At 40.4% G+C, this 23,745-nt stretch overlaps 7 protein-coding genes across 7 annotated transcripts; 3 read left to right on the plus strand and 4 right to left on the minus strand.

Annotated features, from left to right (window-relative positions):
• Positions 1-2,683: 2,683 nt before the first annotated feature.
• On the plus strand, positions 2,684-4,336 carry SS1G_07717 (hypothetical protein; the record flags this gene model as incomplete). The annotated part of the gene is made up of 1 exon (XM_001591042.1): positions 2,684-4,336. The coding sequence occupies one exon, from the start codon at positions 2,684-2,686 to the stop codon at positions 4,334-4,336; it is 1,653 nt and encodes a 550-aa protein (XP_001591092.1).
• A 1,727-nt stretch (positions 4,337-6,063) lies between these two features.
• On the minus strand, positions 6,064-8,296 carry SS1G_07718 (hypothetical protein; the record flags this gene model as incomplete). Its single annotated transcript, XM_001591043.1, has 2 exons — positions 6,064-6,646; positions 6,756-8,296. The coding sequence occupies 2 exons, from the start codon at positions 8,294-8,296 to the stop codon at positions 6,064-6,066; spliced, it is 2,124 nt and encodes a 707-aa protein (XP_001591093.1).
• Positions 8,297-9,160: 864 nt separating this feature from the next.
• Positions 9,161-9,746, plus strand: SS1G_07719 (hypothetical protein; the record flags this gene model as incomplete). The annotated part of the gene is made up of 3 exons (XM_001591044.1): positions 9,161-9,196; positions 9,280-9,361; positions 9,451-9,746. The coding sequence occupies 3 exons, from the start codon at positions 9,161-9,163 to the stop codon at positions 9,744-9,746; spliced, it is 414 nt and encodes a 137-aa protein (XP_001591094.1).
• A 1,197-nt stretch (positions 9,747-10,943) lies between these two features.
• SS1G_07720 (hypothetical protein) lies at positions 10,944-12,092 on the minus strand (the record flags this gene model as incomplete). The annotated part of the gene is made up of 1 exon (XM_001591045.1): positions 10,944-12,092. One exon carries the CDS (start codon positions 12,090-12,092, stop codon positions 10,944-10,946), a length of 1,149 nt encoding a protein of 382 aa, XP_001591095.1.
• Positions 12,093-13,747: 1,655 nt separating this feature from the next.
• Positions 13,748-15,211, minus strand: SS1G_07721 (hypothetical protein; the record flags this gene model as incomplete). The annotated part of the gene is made up of 1 exon (XM_001591046.1): positions 13,748-15,211. The coding sequence occupies one exon, from the start codon at positions 15,209-15,211 to the stop codon at positions 13,748-13,750; it is 1,464 nt and encodes a 487-aa protein (XP_001591096.1).
• A 4,593-nt stretch (positions 15,212-19,804) lies between these two features.
• SS1G_07722 (predicted protein) lies at positions 19,805-19,903 on the minus strand (the record flags this gene model as incomplete). Its single annotated transcript, XM_001591047.1, has 1 exon — positions 19,805-19,903. The coding sequence occupies one exon, from the start codon at positions 19,901-19,903 to the stop codon at positions 19,805-19,807; it is 99 nt and encodes a 32-aa protein (XP_001591097.1).
• Positions 19,904-22,397: 2,494 nt separating this feature from the next.
• Positions 22,398-23,291, plus strand: SS1G_07723 (predicted protein; the record flags this gene model as incomplete). Its single annotated transcript, XM_001591048.1, has 3 exons — positions 22,398-22,541; positions 22,609-22,832; positions 22,907-23,291. 3 exons carry the CDS (start codon positions 22,398-22,400, stop codon positions 23,289-23,291), a joined length of 753 nt encoding a protein of 250 aa, XP_001591098.1.
• Positions 23,292-23,745: the final 454 nt, after the last annotated feature.

Here is a 23,745-nt window from a genome sequence, read left to right on the forward strand (position 1 = left end):
TAATTTATCAGATTTTAGAGACTAAAATTGTGACGCCTCACACCTCCGGGTCACGTGGCATACTCCGTTTGTATTTAATTACAGGAAAACTCTCTACTCTTGTTTTCCTTCTTCTTTTCTCTTTAGTTTAGTATTTTCTAATACAAGATACTTTACCCAGTATTCTTGAGTGTGACAAAAATTGAGATTTTAAAATTTAGAATAAAAAGCGATTATACAAATTGATCAATATTTTAATATCTGAACATTGATATATCAAAGACCGTGATGTATTATATTTAGATCTGATTTTTTATATTCAATATAATAAGGTTCTACTACTTGGTTACCATACTATTTCAGTCTTCTTCACCCAATTCACTAACTGTTCGAGGTTCCTAACTCGCTAACAACAGCCGTTATCCCTTTCCGAGTTTCCACGCTGAGCCTTGTTGCTTCTAATTTCCAATTGACAACAAATCAACAAATCACTTGCTGCGAATTTCCACAATCAACATTGATATCTCGACTAAATATCGAAGAGAACGGAAATGCGGAAAGAAGCGGAAAGTTCTTCCTACGTCGTTCGCTCACAATTGACATGTTGACATGTCAACCAGACGTTATTGCTCTCAACATTAGCTTCGCTCATCTCAATTGTCTTACCTTCCAGTACGATTCAACCATTATATCGACTCTCAGATGATACCATTCCCAAGTGTATCAAAGAGATTTTCGGTGGTATATTAAAGATCTTCACTCTTCCCTTTGAGATCGTCATTGATCTTCGATACATTCACCAGTGCCGGCAGATACCCCATTATACCACATGGTAATTTGGAAAAAGCAATTTCTCGACCCCGCAACATGATGATTATAAGTCTGAGAGCTTTCGGACATCTGGATGCACATTCATATCACAATGACAACTGATTAGACTTCGGATGTTTCCACATATTTCAATCCGGGCTAGTTTTCCCTTTTGCATGAAATCTTAGTATAGATTGGATTGCCGAGAAGAGCTCATCAAAGCTTGTAGCTCGCAATATGGTCATAATGTCTAGCTAGGGTCTTTCAAGAGAGCATACCTATCATAACAATCTCCATCTCCAAAGGGCATTTGCCGAGCTCCGGGAGCCGGGCCTCAGGAGAGCCGGTGGATGTTAAGTCTGTGCTTTGAGGTTCACATGCACATGGCGAGCATGTTGTTCGCCACCACTTACTTTGAATTTTGTCCTGCTCCGCACATCGTTCAAACCTCTCTGAGCAATTACGAATACGATTTCGTAGATAGTTGATTTATATTATCTACAAAAATGAGTGTAAATTTAACATTGAAGTCAATGACTTGGATATCCTGTCTATATAAGGTTGTCAAGCCATGCAAAATTCAGATTGATACCATGTTATCGGGCGATACCTGCTTTTAGGTTTTCGTAGAACACCTCGGCCCAGTGGCTCTTGAAGGTACGCCCGAGCGCAGGTTATCCTTTCGTTCCTCTTTATCATAGTTTTTAGTTTGTGCTTGCTTACCTAGGTAGTTAACAAGAGAAAGGTAAACACTTGAACTTTCAGGGTGTTTCCCTATTGACAAATCGATCCAGATCAGATAAAGTGCTGGCCAAAGATTAGCTCAGATGAGTCTCTGGATGATGGCATTGATTGTGCCAGTATCACTTGATACAGTAATAGTACGAGATATCATCATCGACTAAATCTACCAAGTTCCTGAAGATCCGCGGTCCTATTTCAAGCGTTACATCTGAGAGCAATGACGATCTGTACATTAGCTAGGACCTAGCCACACTCATTGCCTGCTCCTACGCTTAATCCCTTGCTTGTATGCAGCTCATAATCAATAATATGGGTAGAGTAGTTCGACAATGTGAGTGGTGTTGATGTTGATAGGATATCACTGTGGTCGATGTACAGCAAATCTCTAAAGTGGGTATAAGATTCCATCTACTCATAAGCTCATAAGCAAGAGCAATAATGAATTTCTCTAGAAAGTCTTTCTTGTAATGATGATTGATAGTGTCAATTGTCACGGACAATAGCACTACTATCATTCAGGGTCACACTACCTCAATCCTTCAACTTACAACACACCCCATACCTCAGAATCCATCTATCCACTACCCTCCTCACCCTGACCTACATATATCAACACAACAGCAATTCCCCCACAATATCCCACACACTGACAGAATGATCAACATATAGATGAGGTTAAAAATAATACAGTCATAAAAAAATCCCACTCAAAAAATAAATAAAACAAAATAAATCCTCCTCGATCCTTTATCTCAATCCACTCAAATCATATAAATCATCCCCCTCTCAAAAAAAAACTATTTATAAATCTATACATAATAACAAGAGCTAAACTATTATATTATAATATGTTAAAGTGAATGGTTCCTGCGTAGCACGTGCACAGGGCACTAGTCCTATTAAGACTAGATTGAGAAGCTCTCTGTAAGAGAGCTTCGCACTTCCGTAGAACTTAGAAGAGAGATTAACCTACTAGACCAATATTACCTCAGTTCTGCCCTATCAGCTTCCCACTATTCCCTGTGTAAAGTCATTCCTTTTAACATAATATAACGTGGTTTATCAGCGAGCGGGCCATATCACCGAGCGGGCCACTTTTACCTCAATTTATATCTTTCAACTTCAATACGCGATTTATCAACAATATATTATGGAATCGAATAATCAAGAAGGTCGAATACTTTTAGCTATCGAAGCTATCAATAAAGACCAAAAATTAAGCATTCGGAAGGCTGCTAAGCTATATAATATCCCGCGTACAAAGATTCAGCGCAGAATAGACGGTACTACCCCTCGTATCGAATCTCGAGCAAATAGTCATAATTTGACCAAATTAGAAGAGGAAGTGCTTATCCAGTATATAATCGATATGGATGAGAGAGGGTTTGCACCTAAATTAAATGGTGTAGAAGATATGGCGAATTATATCCTCGAATCGCGGGGTGCGAAGAAGGTTGGAAAGCTCTGGGCTTATCGCTTTGTTAAACGATGTCCAGAATTAAAGACGCGTTTTAATCGCGTTTATGATTTTCAAAGAGCTCTCTGCGAAGATCCCAAGCTTATTGAAGAGTGGTTTAGATTGGTATCGAATATGCGGGCGAAATATGGTATTGTCGATTCCGATTTCTACAATTTCGACGAAACCGGCTTCATGATGGGTATAATATGCCCTGGAATGGTTGTAACTAGTGCTGAACGAAATGGCAGAAGCAAGGCAATACAACCAGGCAATCGAGAGTGGGCTACAGCAATTATATGTGGCAATGGAGAGGGTGAAACTATACCTCCATTTCTGGTAGTTCAAGGACAAGTTCATCTTTCCAATTGGTATACCGAAACCGATTTTCCTGCGGATTGGGCTATTAAACCTACTTCCAATGGATGGACGAATAATGAGACAGGCCTAGAATGGTTAAAGCATTTCGATAAACATACTATTCGTCAAAGAAAGGGCAAATATCGAATGCTAGTATTGGATGGGCACGAAAGCTACGAATCAATACCTTTTCAATCATATTGCAAATCAAATGATATTATATGCCTCAAATTACCACCACATTCAAGTCATTTAACTCAACCACTTGATGTTGGATGTTTCGGTGTACTTAAACGTTCATATAGTTCTCAAATTGAGGAGTTTATCAAGGCACATATCAATCATATCACTAAAGTTGAATTCTTTATAACTTTCAAAGCTGCATATCAACAATCATTTACTATTCAGAATATGAAAGCTGGTTTTCGAGGAGCAGGTCTAATACCATTCGATCCTCAATCTATACTCTCAAAACTAGATATTAGGATTCGTACTTCTACCCCTCCATCTACCTCCTTGGAACTTACCAACTCCTGGATCTCTCAAACCCCTCATAATCCAACTGAGGCTCTCTTACAATCAACTCTAGTAAAAGCTCGAATAGCTCGTCATCAATCAAGCTCTCCTACACCTATATTTGAGACTGTACAAGCTTTAGTTAAAGGTACAGAGAGATTAGCACATGAAGTTACACTTTTGAGTGCTGAGAATCGTATGCTTCGAAGAGCAAATGAGGTATTAAGTAAACGTCGACGCGCTAAAAAAATTCAACTACGTAATGGAGGAGTACTTACTGGACAAGAAGCTGAAGATATATTATCACAACAAGAGGTTGATAATCAGATTCAACGCGACGAGCGTCAAAATGGGGGAAATTTTAATAGGGAATCATCTACTAGTCAATGCTGTAGTAAGTGTGGAAAGACTGGTCATAATTCAAGAACTTGTCAGAATAGTATAATAGATCCTAGATTATTAGATTCTTGATAGTTTCAATCAATTGATTTAATTGTTGTTAAATAATATGGGTTTGAAATGATAAATTGAGGTAAAAGTGGCCCGCTCGGTGATATGGCCCGCTCGCTGATAAACCACGTTATGATAAAATAAATTTTATTATTCTCTCATTATTTTATACAATTACCGAATCCCATTCCACAAATCCCTAAATCAACTAATCACATCACTCCTTCTCATTAAATAAAAAAGCCATACTATAATCATAAATCGATTAAAAGAAGAATATAATCCTATTATCCCAATCCCAATCCCTCATCTATCCCGAGATATAAACGAGTGCGAGTAGGAAGATTAATTAATCTAATACTCCGTAAAACAGATACAATCCTGTTTTTCCTATAATTAACACAAGATATTATATTAACCTTACATCTGGTATGTAAATTTTTGTCTTATCTTTTTCTTGTTTTTTTTTTAAACAAAAAGGGGTAGAGATAGATGGAATCTAGTTCTAGATTCTAATTAGAATGAGACTGAGAAGATGGAGATGAAGATGAAGATTGAGAGGTGTGGATTAATATTGTAGGGTGTGGGTGGGAAATGAAGAGAGAGAGAGAGAAAGATGAAAATCAGCGAGGAGGAAAGGAAATATAAGACTTATGTTTTTTTGTTCGGTTTATTAGTTGGGTTTGGATGATGAGGTGTGGAACTTTTATATATATAAGTCTAGTACCCTAATTTTGGGCCACCCCTAATATAGGCCACCCTTTTGTTACATTGTAGTATTATAAACTATTATCATATGTTATAGGATCACATGAATAGTCTTGTGAAGGAGCGAGGGAGCGAAGGAGCGAGATTCGAATCTCGCTCCCCAGCTCTATCGCTTCAATATTGGAATATGAAGATTTATATAATCAAAATGGATTTTTTTTATATAAAGTTTTATATTTAAGATCAAGATCAATCATTTAGTATACTCTACTATTAATTACGAATTGCATTATTGTCATTATTTAAGTCCCTGCTTGACATCTAGTTATAAACCACCTTAAGAGCCTAGAGCACTTCCACATGATCTAGATGGCAAACCTTGTAATAGGCGTCAAGCAGGGACTTAGGTAATGATAAATAATAATATATAATTCGTAACTAATAGTAGAGTATACTAAATGATTGATTTTGAATATAAAGTTTTATACAAAGGAAATCCATCTTGATTATATAGATCTTCATACCTATAACTAATTAGGACCGCTGTACGATCCTGGACAGCTAACGTTCCTCAGCGGTCCATAACGTGACTTAATCATGTTACCTTGGTTGTGACGCCTCACACCTTCGGGTCACATGGCATGCCCCGTTTGTATTTAATCACAGGAAAACTCTCTACTTTTGTTTTCCTTCTTCTTTTCTCCTTAGCTTAGTATTTTCTAATACAAGATACTTTACCCAGTATTCTTGAGTGTGACATAGACTTATATAGTTAAATTCCCAAAGGAAAAAGTCTGCTAGCCTATTGATCTTTTATTATTCATCGGCTCGTCGTTCTACCGCCTCACTCATTATCACGCTATCTCACTCACGGCTAATACTACAAACACAAGAAAGCGTTTAAAATGTTTTTATAATCAGAATAAATAAATAGATAGATAAATAGATAAATAAATAAAACACAACTTTCCGAATTGAACAAAAAGGGCTAATAAATAAATCGCCTGCATACATACACGCATGTATAAAGCATACTTTATTTAAAAAGCAGGTGTCGAACCAGGTTCCTCCCACCTAGGCGTTAACGACCTCTCCAAATACTTATCCCTATGCCTTAATGGTGTTTCCCAACTAACCCTCTCGCCTTTCCTCCTCCTAACACTATTCTCCACATCCTCCAATGCACCAATCCATTCCCAAACTCTGGAGATTTCACCATTTTGACTCTCTCGTTGCATCGATCGGATATTCGCATTCATTTCCACTACATTCCTCACTTTTGTCCAAATCTTTTCCCGCTTTTGTAGACTATGTTCATCCCGTAAAACATCGTCTCTCAGTTGGCCAATACTGATCCAACTCTCCTTTACGGTACCTGGATCTTCTGCGTAAAGAGATGCTTGAGTGGCGAGACGCGACAGAGTGAGTGAAACTAAAGGGTGGATTACAGCTTGAGTAGCTCTATGATTGCTAATAATTGAACGGACATATAAAAAGAGGATAAAAGCAAGACCTAAAGATCCAATTTCGAAATAATGTCTTGCCAATGTGACTCTAAAGGATCGTTTGATAGCACAGGTGAGGGGGAGACGTGCGAGTGAGGTACTTGTGAGGGTGTTTGATCTACAACAGGGATGTTCAACCTGATTAGTGAACCGAGTTGTCAGAAGATATTGTGTAATAAAGGAAGGATACATGTAAGAGGTGAAAGAGGGGAAAATCTACAACTTACCCATCAGCACCAACAACCACTTCATCTCTCCCCTTAATTTCTCCAATGGCACCAACCCATAACTCCTCAAACTCAGCCTCTCCCATTCCCCTTCTCCTCTTCTGACTAACTTCTTTTTTCAATTCTTCGGCATCTATTTCGACTGTTGGTTCAGGTGCTCCAGCTTCATCAACTAAGTCACCACATTCCCACTTCGCTCTTCTCTCCCTTAATTCCTCAACAGCTCGATCCGCAACGGCTTTGACCCGCCGAGCTTTCTCCCCATCAGGCTCACAAGTTGGCGGCAAAGGTAGGAATCCACCCAATGAGAGAGGATGATGCTTGAGAATAAAATCTTGGTCGCACTGAACTTTATAGTTTGTATTACAATAAGCATGCTGTGGGCACCAATCGCACTGCGGTTCGGCAATTACTTGTACCCAATCCGGAAGATTTGATCGGACGGGTATGATCGAATGCGCTTCTCTACCTACGCCACAGAAACCTACAGCAATCTTCTCCTGCCTATACCAAACAGCATAACCACCAAGCAATGTAAGAAGGACCATCCAGATAGGTCCACTCATGCTAACTCCGTTTGATGCTTTTCGTCGAGGCTGAATTTTTGCGAGTCCCCTCTGTTGCTCACGCTCGAGCTCAAATTGTGCCTCTGGAGTAAAATCCTCACTAACTTCTACTCCATTATCATCATAGTCCTTGAGACCATCAAGGCTACTAAGAGGAATTTCGAAAGTGGAAGAAGTTGGTGGACGTATTCCATCATTAGCTTGTGGGTACGCCATGCCTCTTCTCGGAATCGAAGTCCTCGACTTCTCTAGTTCCTTCATAGCACTTCCACCAAAGCTTTTCCTCTTATTATCATGGCTCGATATAGGTCTTCTAGGCGGCGAGCCTTTTTGAAAGGGATTGTCGTAGGTGAAATTGGTCTCTCTTCGCGAGTCTCTTCTTTGTGCCACTCCATCTAGATTATTCCTCGCCGCAACCATCGGTGTTTGAACTGTTGTACTTTTTCTGGATTTTCGCACTATATCCTCATCCTCCAGAGGAATCTCCTCCTGCCTGGGATGTTTGCTGCTTGGTTTCGTTGTCCTTTTCATGGGACTACTAGCTCTGGGCATTCTCTTTACTGGGCTTATGGATCGGGTTGATCTCCTGGTGTTCCTATACAACGCTGGTTCATCATCACTAATATCTACTGGTGCTCTGACTTCTGCAGGTGCTTGCTTCGCAAATCTCGACCTCGGTGGTGGTAGTATCGCATCACTCTCCTGTGTACTTTCTGTTGTACTCTCCTGAGTGCTGGTATCTGTTGATGATTCGACATCGATAATCCCTCGGCTCGTTCTCTTCGCACGCGCTCTCTCATGCAATATCTTTCTTGCTTGTGGGACTAGATCGTTGTTGAAGATTTCGACGAGCTGCCCTTTCTTGGCATTAGATGGGTAATCGATGTTATGTTGGACTAATATAGAGCGAATCCGGGCCATCGTAAGGGAAGAGGCATCGAAGCCTTGCTGGAGGTAATCGAGTTCATCTGACATAATGTTTGTTTGTTTTCTGTTTTGTGCTGACAAGTTATGAGATTGAGAAGCAATGATCCAACCAAGCGAATGAACAAGAACGGATACTAAGGAGCAGTAGAATTGAGATAGCGTTGCAATTCTTAAACAATTCTGAAAATATGATCAAAGACGATAGTTTGAAGTAGTTGACTGGTGATGTTGATGAGCTTGGCACACGACGGCAATGACGTATAATCGTGCAACCAATTCAATGTACCAATCTCCCTGTATCCAGAACTTATCTTTAGATTTGCGCAAAGCTGCAAACGACGCCAGGTCGAAGATGAGGTTGACGAAGGGTGTTGTGAATAAGTGAGTGTAGTCAGATGGTGTCAAACCTTTGTTTGATGAACAAACGCACTATGGTTCCTTGTTACTCTTGAGATCAAAAAAGCTTTGATGAAAAGTCGATAAGGAAAAAGTGAAAATAAGAGAAAGATAAAATAAATGGTTGTGGGGGAAACCGGAATATCTTTATTAGGGACCTAGATGTGTGGCGTTGAAAGGTCTTTGTTTGGCTGCTTTACGGGTTAAGCCACAGTCAGTCACAGTCAATAACAGTAACAGTATCAGCCACACCCACAGCCACAGATTTTTGAGCTTGGGCTCATTGATTGAAAAGCTTCCCTCATCATGTGAAATTTCCATGAATAACAAACTTTAGGTACCTGCCTACCTACTTACTCACTCACCTACTCACTTATTACTTACCCTCAGTCAAACTTCACTTACAAACCCTCCAAAATCAATGACTTTTTCTTTTTCACTTGGTGAAAGAGTCAATGTCAATGTCAATTTAGATTTTAATGTGAATGGATTGATCGTCTCAAATTCTCAAGATACATGATGAATTATCAACAGGATGAAAGTATTCGAGATGTATGTGGTTTCCCTTCTAATCTCGAATTTTCTCAATGATTACTTGCTTGATTGCTTCATTGGTTAACATTACGGTAAAACAGCTCAATGCCGCACTTCAAAAGGTTTTATTGGCATTTCCAGGCAACAGTGGTCACCAAATAATCCAAGATACGGTTAAAAGAGGTATTGTGTTTATTTTTTTATTGATTGATTTATATATCTTCATTCTCTTTTCCTTCATCAGAATTGTTTTAACTCATCAAATCTAAAAGCTATCAACGCATCTGGATCACAATTTCCAACACCAGCATGCATCCAGACTGAAGAGGAATCAAAACATTTCGATCAATTACGTAACTTCATCGACAACCTTGTCTTAACGGTAACGCCTCAAGCTCTTCCACCTTCCACAGCAACAAGAAACGCATCACATCCATCCAATTCCGAGCACAACAAACGGAAATCTCTCGATGATCCAGAGCATGATGCGAAGTTGTCGAGGAGAAAGTTGTCAAAGGCGGAGCAGGAAGCAGCGGGAGCTTTGCAAGAATTATCGGCTGGTGTTTAAGGATTTCGATATCGATGGGTTGGGGTCTGGCATTTCACGGGTGGTAAAAATTTGAAGCAATTTTTGTAAGATTACCAAAATGATATAGTTAATGGACATCAAGCGCAGGTTTCACGGGTTAACAACAATCATTACATTTTCATGGTACTTTGACCATCTATTCTCCACTTAAACTAGAATATCGAATTTGTTGCTTTGGAGTGTACATGCACATTCGAAGTCTGCATTTGAGCCATCCCTCCAGCTGCTTTACAACCACAATCTTCCTCGTGGCACAACTTCTCACGAACTATTAACTCTAGATCTTATACAAGTCGGTCTCGATCGATTATTTCACATATTCAGAATGCCCAACTATCATAAGACAAGACACTAAGGGTGCCATTCCCTCAAAGTTGTTGGAACGGCAAATTTCAAACATTCAGAAAAGGTCAAGTATTGCAACACCAACGAGCAGAAGACGAGCTATTATGATGTGAAAATATAGCCACAGCGCTCATATCAGATCGAACTTTGACACTTGAATATCTTGTCTTGATGTCTACTCAATTCTAAACCCGCAACTCCGGGCCCTTTCTCAAGATTCCTTCTGCTTTTCAAAAATATGGTCACGTGCCGAACCCTTTCATTCTCTCAAGAGGTTTGTTCCTTTAGATATGTACCCTTTACATCCTCATTGCGAATCATTTTATAATTTTATTGTACTTAAATTCATCAGCCATAATTACTGATCACAAACTCGTCAATATTCTTCATCGAAGTAATCTTACGTTAATTTTTCACTTCCAACTTGTTGAGAATGTGCTTTTGTTCGGTAATTTCATCTTCGCTATCAATTGTCCACTTATACGCCTTCTCTCACTTATTCCCATATCGAAGAGTAATTCGACTCTCCAATGGAGTATAGCCAAATATTCCGACCCGAATATCGATGTCTACAATATGGAAAAGTTTCTTACATCACAGTTTTCATGCAGATCAGTGGAAGATGTGAAGTATATATATTGCCAAGTGGCATTTTTTTGGTTATTTTTTTTAGTCATGAGAGACTCTTTATGGTAACTATACTAAATCAAGATACCGATGCCAAAATTCAAACCCTAACTATTAAGAAAGAGGAAAACCTGAAACAAAAAGGATGCGAAATTAAATCTCCCAGCTAACCCGAACAGGCCCCATATTATTATCCAAATCCAGTCAATTGATATCGACTCTCTTGATCTCAGTCCAAGATTCTTCCTTCTCCAGCTTTGGCACAGTAACGACCAAGACACCATCCTCCAATTTGGCGGCGATGTTATCACCATCAATTTCTGATTTATCCTCTTCGTTGAGAGGCAATTTCATAGTGCGCTCAAAAGCACCCACCTTTCTCTCCTTCTTGGTAAGACTCGCCAAGAATTTCTCATCTCCTTGTCTGTAAACAACACCTGCCATGCTCAATATTCCTTTCTCGGCATCCCAGTGTACACCTACGTCTTCTTTCTTGGCACCGGGGAGTGCAATGTGGAGAACATATGCATCTTCAGTGGTGAAAACGTCAATAGGAGGAACAAAAGAGTTTTCTGTGTCAACATCTTCGGGGACGAGTGTTTCGCCGGAGCGCTGAGTTGTAGGAATACCAAATGCCTGTGCGATTGGGTGAGAAGAGAGTGCTTGAATCATTGCACTAAAGTCGAATGGGCCACCTGGGCCGGCGAATGGAGGTGGGCCGCGTCTTCCATGATGGCCGTGGGGTCCTCCCCGACCTTGATGTCCACCATGTGGTCCACATCTGCCTCCACCTCGAACGCCCCATCCTCCTCTGCTACCTGGTCCATGGCGTCCGTGGTGTTTGGGTCCTCGCCGTGACCCCTGGCCTTGTGACCCTTCTCTTGCTTCAACATCCGATGATTCTTCATCGAAATGCTCACCCTCTCCGCGACAATTTCCTTTCTTGCCCTTGAAATCTCGAGGGCCACGTTGTGGTCTGGAAGAACCCTCTCCAGCCTCTGCATCGGAAGTAGGTGTTTCCTCTCCAGATTCTTCTCCGCCTCTACGGTTATATTTGCCTTTACCGTGATGACGATGTCCTCGGAATTCTTCTCTGCCTTCTTCATCGGTATGTTCTCCATCTCCGCCGGGGGTGAAAGAGTGACGTCCTCGATGATCTCCTCTGCGTCCGAAGCCACCTCTACCAAATGGTCCTGCTCCGCCAAAAGGAAAGCCAAATGGACCAAATTCATAAAAGCCATGGGCCCCTCTGGGACCATGATTTCCATGACGTTCATGAGGTCCTTCTGACGAGCCCCACATATTGAACTCTTGGGAAGGTTGGTCGGCACCTGCTCCAGAGTTTTGTTGCATTGAGCGTACAAAATCCCAGAAGGGACCTGCTTGTTGATGATTGTTTTGATTATTGAAATCCATGATGATGATGATGATGATGATGATAATGATGTAGAATAAAGAGATAGAAAAAAAACAGCAAGATCAGAGAATATATACCTTTCCCTGCGACCACCAAACCTCGAGGCAAGCAATGACCGCGTAAATGCAACACTAAGACTAGCGGAGGCAAAAAATGAGTAACGAAACACAAACTTACCTATCTTTCAGCCAGAAAGACATTTACGCAACCCATAAAGAAATAGTAAGAATGCACCAGAAGCCTCGGAAGAGCTGTGGTTGGTAATTGCATTTTTGGTGTAGCAGCCGCGCGTCAGGTAAACAGGCAGTATTGTGTGGCGTAATCTTTTATGGTTTCGCGCCATGAGTGCAGCTTATTTATCGAACCCTTTTTTGGTTCTGGTCGAGTACCTAGGACCTAGGTAGGTAGGGGAAAGATGACTCAAAGCCAAGAGTTATTATTATTCGGACTCTTAACAATTCCCGTCAGTTCATTTGATTAGCTACTGACCATGATCTCGGGACCGATTCGGTGTTTATTCGGTCCCGAAATGTGGCGGAGCAAAGAACTGCATTTATAAAATTCGCCACTCAGAATAACCTACCACAACAGCCATAAAAACCAGGCAAAAATAAATTCCACACTGCACCATCCCATCCCATCACTTCCCCACATAAATCCTCACGATCCCAAACATCACTTTCCAACCCTCCATCATCGAACCCTCAAAAACCCCCCAACCACTCTCAGCAAATCCCAATTATCCCTCCCAAATCAGCAAATCACCAAGACAAATAAACAAACAGAACCACAAAAACTTCCTGCCGCCGCGCGGTTTTTTGCTACAACCGGATTTCTTCACTCATAAATCGGCCATGCTATTCCCCAAATCTCCATGTCGCTTTCCCATCGTGTGTCGCCCGTATTTGACCAATATCCCATTGTTGCGAGATGTGCAACAAAATGTAGGGTCTGGGATGCTGCTTTGCGAGAGGTACTTACTTGTAGGTAGGTGGCTGAGGGGTTTTCTATCATCTTTCGCTAGTGAATAAGGTGCATTGGTGATGGTGGAACGTTGGACGGTGGAATGTTTGCTCGCTCGCTTGGTTTGTTTTTCTTATTGTGCTTGTTGTTGTTGTTTTTGGATATATATGTTGATGATGTTTTCGGATTTATTGTTTTGTGTGTCTTTTTCGGGAATTATGCTAGGATGGACGGTTTTCTTCATCAATTGGGTAATTCCAATGTCATCTGTTAAATATTGTCGTTGATAGAATGAAGTTATATACTTGGTATATCATTTTTGTTTGTTACGAAGATTTTTCCCGTCTTGTTCGGTTTTGTCATATTTATTACACTTGAGTTACTCCATAACTTCCGAATGCCCGCATCATTCGTTTCATTGAGCTCAATCGTTTCGTTTGCAAATCACAAGTCTATATTTCTCAACTCCCCAACGACATTTGATAGTTCTTCAGAGAGCGGATTCCTTCCAGCAATGTTCATGTCATCCAAACTACGATTGCTATCTGCTCTCTTTCTCCTTCCCTCTCTACGTCTCCCTCAATTCCCCTGCGCTGCTTCCTCACATATGTGACCTCTCTTTCCTGTATCAAACACGACACAATGCTCCGTTTTCACCGACCTTCCAATATACATCGCTACCAACTGCCGCATTTGCCCAAAAGAAAAACTCCGGATCATACTTCTCCTTCACTTTTAGCAATGCCTCGTAATTTGATCCAAAATAGTCAGCCTTCCAATGCACATTGTCCCATGTTGCTTCATTCATATAGGCACCTCCCCCAGGTGTGATATCGCGCAGCATATCCTGCCATGTATTGAGTTGTACCTGGTTTCTGCGGATATCCTCGAGTTCAGCGTTCTCGGCCAGCGGTTTCATATGTACCACGGAGAATAGCGCATCACGCCAAGACGGCAGTAGGGCATTGGAAGTGTAGTTCTTGTGTGCGACGTTGGTTGCAGCCAAGACTATTATTCCGCCGCCATCTGTGATTTTGCGGAAAACGTCAATGAGCGCTGGAAGGCCAGTGGCTTTATCTCGCACTGTCGAACGTGGAACATTCCGACCGCCGACCGTGATGTTGCTAGTATATAATTCTTGCAGAACAAATGAATCGTAGAACTCGGCGTAGTTAGCATGGACTTCGGCTCTGTAGCTGTTACCGATTGAGAGATTGAGTTGTCCAAGCTTTGTGAAAAATGGTTCGAGGACAGCGTGGATACTATCCGTGGTTGTAACATCTGGCAACGCAGTGAAATTCAGCGAAAAGCTATTAGCTGTGATCGTCGAGACTGAAGCCAAACCATTAATAGTATCGAGCACAAGCAGAGTTTGTAGCCATGCCTGAACAGCAGCCCAATACGTCGTGCTATTATCGTTGTTAACGACACTGAAGGCCGCACCCGCCGCAGGACCATCATTATATACTCGAACTGTCACCGAAAGCACTACCGCGAAATTTCCGGGCCCCCCACCACTCAATGCCCAGTACAGATCGGCATGATGCATAGGTGACACGATCAAATGCTGCCCTGAAGCTGTTATCACCTCCCACTCTAATACCTGATCGGCTCCCATTCCATATGCCGAGGCGAGGGGTCCATGACCACCCCCCTGAGTATACCCTCCTGCTATCCCAACCGTAGAACACGAACCACCAACAACACGATACCCATACTCTCGCGCCACAGGATACAAATCAGAATATCTAACCCCGGCTCCAATGCGAACTGCAGGTACTGTATAAAGCGCATTATTACTGTAATTAAAAAAGTCGATGTCGTCAAGATTATGCATCCATAAAGCTAATGAACCTGCACCGGTGGATCGTCCTAGAAAATCATGCCCTGTGTTCTTTATCGTAAGTCGTATATTGTTCTCCCGTGCGAATTTAAGCCCGGAAATGACATCTCCTGCATGACTGATGTTGAGAGCGTATGACGCGAGGTTTCCTAAAATACAGGTATTATAGGTATCGGTATTATTTGTATTTGTGCCTGTATTTGTCGCTACCATAGGATTACAGGAATTATTCTGCCAATATGGAGCCATGATATTCACGGGGTCGTTTTCACTTTACTAGTAGTATTAATTTTTATGTCTTCTTTTTTCTCTTCCGGATTTTTTCTTAGGGGTTAGGGGGCGGGGTCTGGTCATGATTCTTGTATCCAAACTCGAAATAATAAAATTACTATACTTACTAAGATTCTAAACTAATCCACGCATCTCGCACTCGAGCACATTCCTCTGCATCAAATTGTGTTTCGTAGCAGGGCTGGCCTAGGGGTATTCCTCGGATTAATCGTCCGTTTACGGTGGTGTTTAGTTGGTTCCATTTTGTTTTGTTGGGCCAGGAGGAGGAGGTGGGGAGGTGGAGACATTTTGGTTTTGGGTTTGGTGTTGTTTTTGGGTTTGTTTTTGGGTTGTAGGGGATATCGGTATGAAGATGCGGTTGGTGGTAAAGATGATTGGGAATGAGGTAGAGTGTTGTGAAGATGAGGAGGAGGAGGAGGATTGGTATAGAGGAGAAGAGATTTTTTGTGAGGAGAGTGTGGATGTGGATGTGGATGTACATGGTATATAGAGGATTTGAGATGTATCTACAATTGTCTATAATGATTGATTGAGAAACAACACCGGGCTGTGCTGGGCTGGGATGGGGTTGGTTGTATTTATATTTATATATTTATATATTTATACATCTATACATCTAAGTATTGATTTATTAATTTATTAATGTATATCTCTCTCTTTCAAGTTCTGCAATATTATAATGTAACCTTATACCGCATAATATGATGTCATTTATAAGCAAGTAGACGAGTTTGTAAGACTATATATTCAGCTGGGGAAAAATATGTCATGGGTTGGGGTAATCTTATGTTGATACTACTCTGCCGGGTAGCTTTTTGTTACGAGGTTTGCCGTCTAGATCACGTGGAAGTGCTCTAGGCTCTCGAAGTGGTTTATAACTAGGCGTCAAGCAGGGACTTAAGTAATGACAATAATGCAATTCGTAACTAATAGTAGAGTATACTAAATGATTGATATTGATCTTGAGTATAAAGCTCTATACAAAAAGAATCTATCTTGATTATATAAACCTTCGTATTCCAACATTGGAGCGATGGAGCTGGGGAGCGAGATTCGAATCTCGCTTCCTCGCTCCTTCACAAGACTATTCATGTGATCCTATAACACGTGATAATAGTTATAATGTTGCAACGTAACATCTTATAGATTTGATTTATAATCAGATGTTAAATCAGAAAATTCGATATATAATTGTGTAATCAACCTTATATTGATAATATTTGAATTATAAAAATCTTATTCTTTTAATATATTATATAATTTTATTTTATTTTAAATTTAAATATATAAAGATTAGTATTTATTTTATTGTTACGCCGAGTAACAGGAAACTCTCACGTGCAATCAATATCACGTGATTAGCTCAGTGAGGATCAGTGAGCTCAGTACTGAGCTGTTACGAGGTTTGTGACGCCTCACACCTCCGGGTCACGTGGCATGCCCCGTTTGTATTTAATCATAGGAAAACTCTCTACTCTTGTTTTCCTTCTTCTTTTCTCCTTAGCTTAGTATTTTCTAATACAAGATACTTTACCCAGTATTCTTGAGTGTGACAAGGTTTGCCGTCTAGATCACGTGGAAGTGCTCCAGGCTCTCGAGGTGGTTTATAACTAGGCGTCAAGCAGGGACTTAAGTAATGACAATAATGATATGCAATTCGTAACTAATAGTAGAGTATACTAAATGATTGATCTTGAGCACGAAGCTCTATACAAAGGAAATCTATCTTGATTATATAGACCTTCGTGTTCTAGCTGATCAGTAGGATCAGTATGGCTCAGTACTGAGCTTGCTGATCCTCACTGAGTCAGTCACATGATATTGGTAGCACGTGAGGGTGTTCTTGTTACCCGGAGCAACATGCACTGCCTTGGATCCTCACTGAGTAGCCCTCCGCCCCGAAACCTCCATATAACCTCAGATGGGATTTCCTCTGTATAGAGCTTCGTGCTCAAGATCAATCATTTAGTATACTCTACTATTAGTTACGAATTGCATATCATCATTGTCATTACTTTAAGTCCCTGCTTGACGCCTAGTTATAAACCACCTCGAGAGCCTAGAGCACTTCCACGTGATCTAGACGGCAAACCTCGTAACATAAGAGCTTACAGATTTTTGTTTAGAATTATCTTACTGAGTATAGATATTTATATTGTTATTTTAAGAATATATAAACTTAAAATGTGTAATCGCGTTCTCTTTCTGCGGTGTCTTGTCTGGGATTCGGTATAAAATACAATAATATTAATAAAATAGAACTTAATACCTTACACTTCAATATATCTCGCACAATACAATACATCTCACCATAATTGACCATCTAGGCGGGAAAGAAGAGAGGAATCACACCATATAAAACTCCCCCTCATTAAGGCAGTTTGATATTCATCCGGCCGCCTCTAATCTCTCGACATTATAATACAGCACTATAGAGGACGGTATACTCAGAGTAACTGACGGGGAAAAGAATCTGTAGGATTTTATTAAGGTACCACGAGTTTCTAAAATAAACATCATATATGATGATACACTAGTATACTCCAAGATAATAGAACTTTAAAAGAGAGCAATCAATCTGATACTCATCCCAGGCCTATTTTCAACCGAATGAAATATCAAGAGCCGAGATGTTGACCTCCTGGGATCTTGGCAGCATATGCATGTATATTACATGATGCATATAAGGAGCAAACAAAACTCAACTTTTAATTCATTCTTTCCTTTTTGGTATACTGTTTGTTTGCTTTCAATATTTTGATTTCAAAGCACTTTAATTCCGAAGGCTGAATACCTAACCTTATTCCTTCATTTTTTTGAATATATACTCGCAGCTTAACTGCTTAGCTAGAGAATCAATAAATTCAATCTGATGCTCTTTCTAGTCTCAAGAAACCCAACACGAGATCTCTAGAGAGTATACTCGGTATGGTACTTCACCATTTGTCTATTAAGTATATTGAAAGCTAGCATACAATATATATAATAAATATCATCCAAAATACTCCGTATAAGAGCGAGAATATTAACTATAAGAATATCCGGATGGGAATATAAAGGTCTAGATTCTTGTTGTGATTAGAGCTTGAAGCGTCGAGTGAGTAGGTCGTGGAATGCGCTTGTATTCGTAGAAATAGCAATTCTATGTAGAGGAAAATAACACAGATGATTTATTGACTTTTGTTGACCTCCTGGGATCTTGGCAGCATATGCATATATAGTACATATGCATATAAGGAGCAAACAAAACTCAACTTTTAATTCATTCTTTCCTTTTTGGTATACTGTTTGTTTGCTTTCAATATTTTGATTTCAAAGCACTTTAATTCCGAAGGCCGAATACCCAACCTATTCCTTCATTTTTTGAATATATGCTCGCAGCTTAACTGCTTAGCTAGAAAATAAATCAATTCAATCTGATGCTCTTTCTAGTCTCAAGAAACCCAACAACTTTGGTCTGGAAGTATGGAGAAAGAATCTTTCGGTTGCTATTCTAGTAGGGCTTATGAAAGCTTAGATTGACTGATTTCCTCGAGGTTGTTCCCGGTTTGGAATGTTGACTAAATGGCGATCATGCTTTGAGTAAGTACGAAACTTCACATGAGGAATATTTTTAATCTGTGGTGACTATTTAATAGTTGAGCATTGATTTTTCTTTAAATTTGACGCGGAAATCACTTCAAGCAAAACTTCAGTCTTGCTTGTTGGGAAGGTTATCTTCTATGTACTACTTGGAATTGATACAATTCTAGATCAGCACACATTCACATTGTAATCGCTGGCGACAGCCCAATAAGCGAAGCCAGGATGGAAGAAAGAATTGAAAATATTGCTAATGCAATCACCTGAAAACTCGATTTATGGTGAACACGACGAACAGGGAACCGCAAGGCTTGACGGAAGAAGAAACTGAATTCCTAATGTGAATCCTGACGTAGGAGGACTAGAGAAGTTCGCACCCGCTCAGAAAACAAACAGAACGTGACGTTTGCGTTGTGGTGGAGTCAATAGTCAATATTTTTGGACTCGGCTGCAAATTTGCAAAGCATCCAAAATAAATTTGTTGTTTTGCCGCTCTTCATTGTCCTTATGCCACTCTAGTATATATACATTCAAGTATGAAGTACTGGTTGCAATGGTGATAGGACTGAGACGTGACACGAGATCAAGTAAAGTAATCATTCGCCTGTTGTCCAGAGCATAATTACTAGGCTCTACCTATGATTCTCTCTTTTTTAAAGAAGAAAAATAAAGCCTCGGCACCTTAGAAGCTCTCCTAATGGGAATAAATGATATCTAGGATTAAAATGTGCGTCTGTAGATCATATCCTGGATAAATAGCCACTGTAGACAAGTCAAATGTGTGACTGAATCTTTATGTGGGAATTTTCAGAAGGAACGCGCTTTTTCCGAGATGTAGCAGACGACGCAAAAAGTGAAACTAGGTCAACAAGTTTGGGTAAACGAATTGAATTGACAGATTGCTATTTTGCGAAGAAAATGAGGCCGAAGTTGTCTCATGTTGAGGATAAATGCTCAGGTAGAGTGTAATTACTTCGGAAATGAAGCGGTCAACGTCTTTTGCAAGCATTGCATCCTGCAGTAGATAGCAAATTTCATGTTGATACCTTTTATACCTCCTTGAGGCATAGTGTTAGCTACTTTAAGAGGCGGAGAAAAGGCTCTTAACAAAACATTCTGCTAAGTTGACGAATATGAATACTTTTGTGTCAAGGTTACATGTCAAGCTTGTGTGCCAAAAAGAGTTATCTGTTTAGGAAACTTCCACAATTGGAAAAAACACCCAGACAACTTAAAATCTGCAGAACGGTAATCCAAGTAAGAGTGATATATTGATATATGCTTCAAGCAGATTCTTTCTCAAGTAAACTTAAAAGTTCAACTTTCACATGCTTGACAATATATTTTCAAAAAAGACCTAGACGTAGCAGAAGCATTAAGAACTAGATATAACTAGAAGCTAGCCGAAATAGATGGATACATAGAAACTATCTTACAACTTATAAGGATGGGAAATAGCCGTAAGAATCATGCCCAATAAGTGCGTCAAGGAAACAAGCACCGTGCCATTGTTATACTAGTGAACACCTTATGTCAACAGAATCGGAGCAATGTAAGGAGAGGGACTTTTACGAGACGGATGATTTACAATCAACTAGTGACATGAATTTCCTAAAACTAGGAAGTTGAAGAGACGTAGAGAATGAGGCAATAAGAGTTTGCAAGCGAAAGATACAAATCTGAGAAGCTAACGACCAATCACGCTAGTGACAGTTCCCTCCACATTCTTCAAACCTTATTTGATCCTCAACGCAAACAAACTAGTAGGCTTGAAGCATGAAAAACCCAACTGATTCGGACAAAATCTCTTTCATTCCCGTTGATATCAAGCAGTTTTAAAAATCATCCGGGCCGCAAAGGACAACAAGCATGCATTACATGACTCGGGCACAAAGCCAAGCAAGATCGACAAACGCCTCCAAAGTGCGAGATGCAACAAAAGATTCAAAACTTTGCTGGAGCAAGTAACCTGTCAAAGTACGATGTGGAAAAAGTGAGTGCTCGGACAGAAACAACATCTCTATTGGTCTGGAGAAATATGAGAAGCGGGTCAACTTCTTCGCTTGTATTCATTCTCTCCCTTTCTAGCGGCATGGATATTATGCAAAATTGGCAATCTCGCGGGAAAGAGATCCGAGTATCAAAATGGAAGGAAGGTTGATGGTGGAGTTTGTCCAAGTCTTCCCACGAGATTTCCCTTTTGCTACGAATTTTGGGACTAACCCTCGATACTGAAAATGCGAAAAGATTCTATGAGCGGTGCCATTTCGTGTATTTTGATTCGGGAATATTTTCAATCGAAGATTCAATTGAGATAATTTGTTGTTTATAGGACGACTATTCCTTGACACTAGACAAAGAATGCAAACGTTCCCAAGCGTACTTCAGATGAGCTCTGAATAAAGTTATTGATCTTCACATAAAGTTTGTATCCCTGGAAATATATCCGACGAATTGAAAAAAAAATTGGAGTCAAATTCCACATATGATTTTCTTGGTTTCTTGGTACGTGCGTGAAAATTTCCATAATATTTAGAGGAGTCGACCCACTGCCATTCAGATCCCCAAAGATCGGCCTCGTGGTAAATGGACAGCAAGCAATGTTTGGTTACCCGGCCATTTGGTATGGAGTGGGGGAAGGGTCAACTCGGGGAAGTATTTGGCGGTAACGAATGATGTTCACGAGAGAGAATCCATCGACCATCCACGATGATGATCATGTTGTCGCATAAAAAGAAGATATGGCATTAATATGCTTCTCATTTTCTTCTACATCTAGCCCTCAAGGTCAGTGTGCCCATTTCCGGACTGTGCCGCAATGCCGCTTATAAAATTGTGTCTGGTGCCTGGAGCTTGAACATATCGCGGATGATATGATCCACTTCATCCCACTTCCGATGGAAGATGATCAAAGGGGGCTTGTTCACGATTCTTGGCATTGCAGTGCGATGCGAGTAAATTTGGTTGGAATAGGTAGCTAGACTTACTTGACTGTGTCTTGAAAATCGGCCGACAAAGTTGTTTACTGCCCCTTTATTTGAGTTGTCCTAAAGCAATTCAATCATTCATCGACTGGATGGACTGCGATACGAAGTTCATATGCAGAGTCCCATACAAGTACTTTTTATATCATATCATTCCTCCGTATTCTCACGCAGTACATAATAATTTTATCCCCATAACCGATAACCCGTTTAGACCTTACGTGATACTGCGACCCCAGTGTTGGGATTCCTAAATAGGAATAAAGGGACATGAATTTTCAAGGGAATCGTAGAAGCAACCGCTGTGATGACTTTGACAAAAGAGCCCTGACCAGTAACCGTAAGGACAGTCAATAGATTAAATGATTTATTTACCCAATCAGAAGTTTCCCAAGGGTAAAATAATAAATTAAGCTTATTTTTCAATATGCAAGGGTGTAGTAGAGGATTTATGTTGGTGTCTCAAGTGGTAAATAAGCAGTATACAACACTTAAATACTCCATCTTTCTTCCTCACTTCAACTTATTTCCTTGATTAACTTCTTTTTTAAGACAATAATCGTCAAGGTCCCGCAAATATGCACGCAGTCGCTATCACAAGCTTTGTAGTTGCCCTTATGGGTACTGTTACTGCTCAGACCAGCTCAGTTGTCAACCTCCATCTTATGGGATTTGACGGTGGTGATGATCAACCTCCATTCGTTGGTTCAATTATTGCTTCCGTAGGTCACATCATGAACAGTGGAATCGAATCGCGAATCTTTTCTAACCATATATTCGATTTTCTAGGACGCTACCGCCACTACGTATTCAATTACCTGTGGTTCTACAACCGCCAGTGCTGCGCCAACCTCGGCTTACTTTGACGATGAAGACGACTGTGGTATTCCAGATAGCTTTACCTTTACCCAAGGTCCATCCACAATCGCATATGTTTACACGATTGATTATGCTTTTGACATTACCATGATTCAAACTGCTTCTGATGCTGCACCAACAGGATCTGGTCACGCGTATGTACCTATTTCGCAAATCACGACTGTAGATCTAGATCTAATACTAACACCTATCTCTTTAGTGAATATAGCGTCGGCTGCGTCATCTCCAATTCCTCTTCCGCTTACTGCACCGGCATCAACGTCGAGTCTAGCGGTACATCGACCATTTCCTCAGACGCTAGCACAACCGTCACTGGTACCGATTTCTCAAGTCTCTTATCCGGCATTCCTGTTACCATTACCGCTGGATTGGCAAGTACTACCAGTTCTGCCACTCCAACTACATCTGGCGCCTCAGCGACTGGTGCCTCAGCGACTGGTGCCTCAGCAAGCGGTTCAAGTAAATCCAGCACGTCTGCTTCATCGTCTGCTTCGGGCCCCACTGCTTCTACTGGAGGTATGCCAATGATTACTGCTAAGGCGCAATGGGTTGTCGGAGGTGCTGCTGCTGCTATGGTTATGGCTGCTTTGTAATTAGAAACTTGCTTTCGTAATTATGAGGGAGTTGAGAAAGATATTGATTGTAAATTAGCGTTCATGCTTTAGATTTATACGCATAGGGTAGGATGGTTTCGGCTTCTATCGCACATATACCCTCCAGGATGGGATGGGAGTTTTATTATATTTGCTGGTAGATGAGACACGACTCGAGTATGCTAAGCAATGGAAAGATGTGTAATTTATAACCTCGACTGGCTTATTTTGTTCTTGGTATTTTCAATAGTTTAGATTATTGTCACGGTCCAATAATGAATTAATTAATATTGAGAGAATTAATCGGGACTGAGCGAAGATTTGACTTCATTGAATTGATTAGAAGTATTATATACCTAATCAATACATTGAATTCAGTTGAATCGTCTATATATCTACCTATAAAATCTATATAACTCACCTTACTGGATTGGAAATTGAACAATAATCGATT

The sequence above is a fragment of the Sclerotinia sclerotiorum genome, genomic scaffold, assembly GCF_000146945.2.
Source record: "Sclerotinia sclerotiorum 1980 UF-70 scaffold_10 genomic scaffold, whole genome shotgun sequence".
Lineage (NCBI taxonomy): Eukaryota > Fungi > Ascomycota > Leotiomycetes > Helotiales > Sclerotiniaceae > Sclerotinia > Sclerotinia sclerotiorum.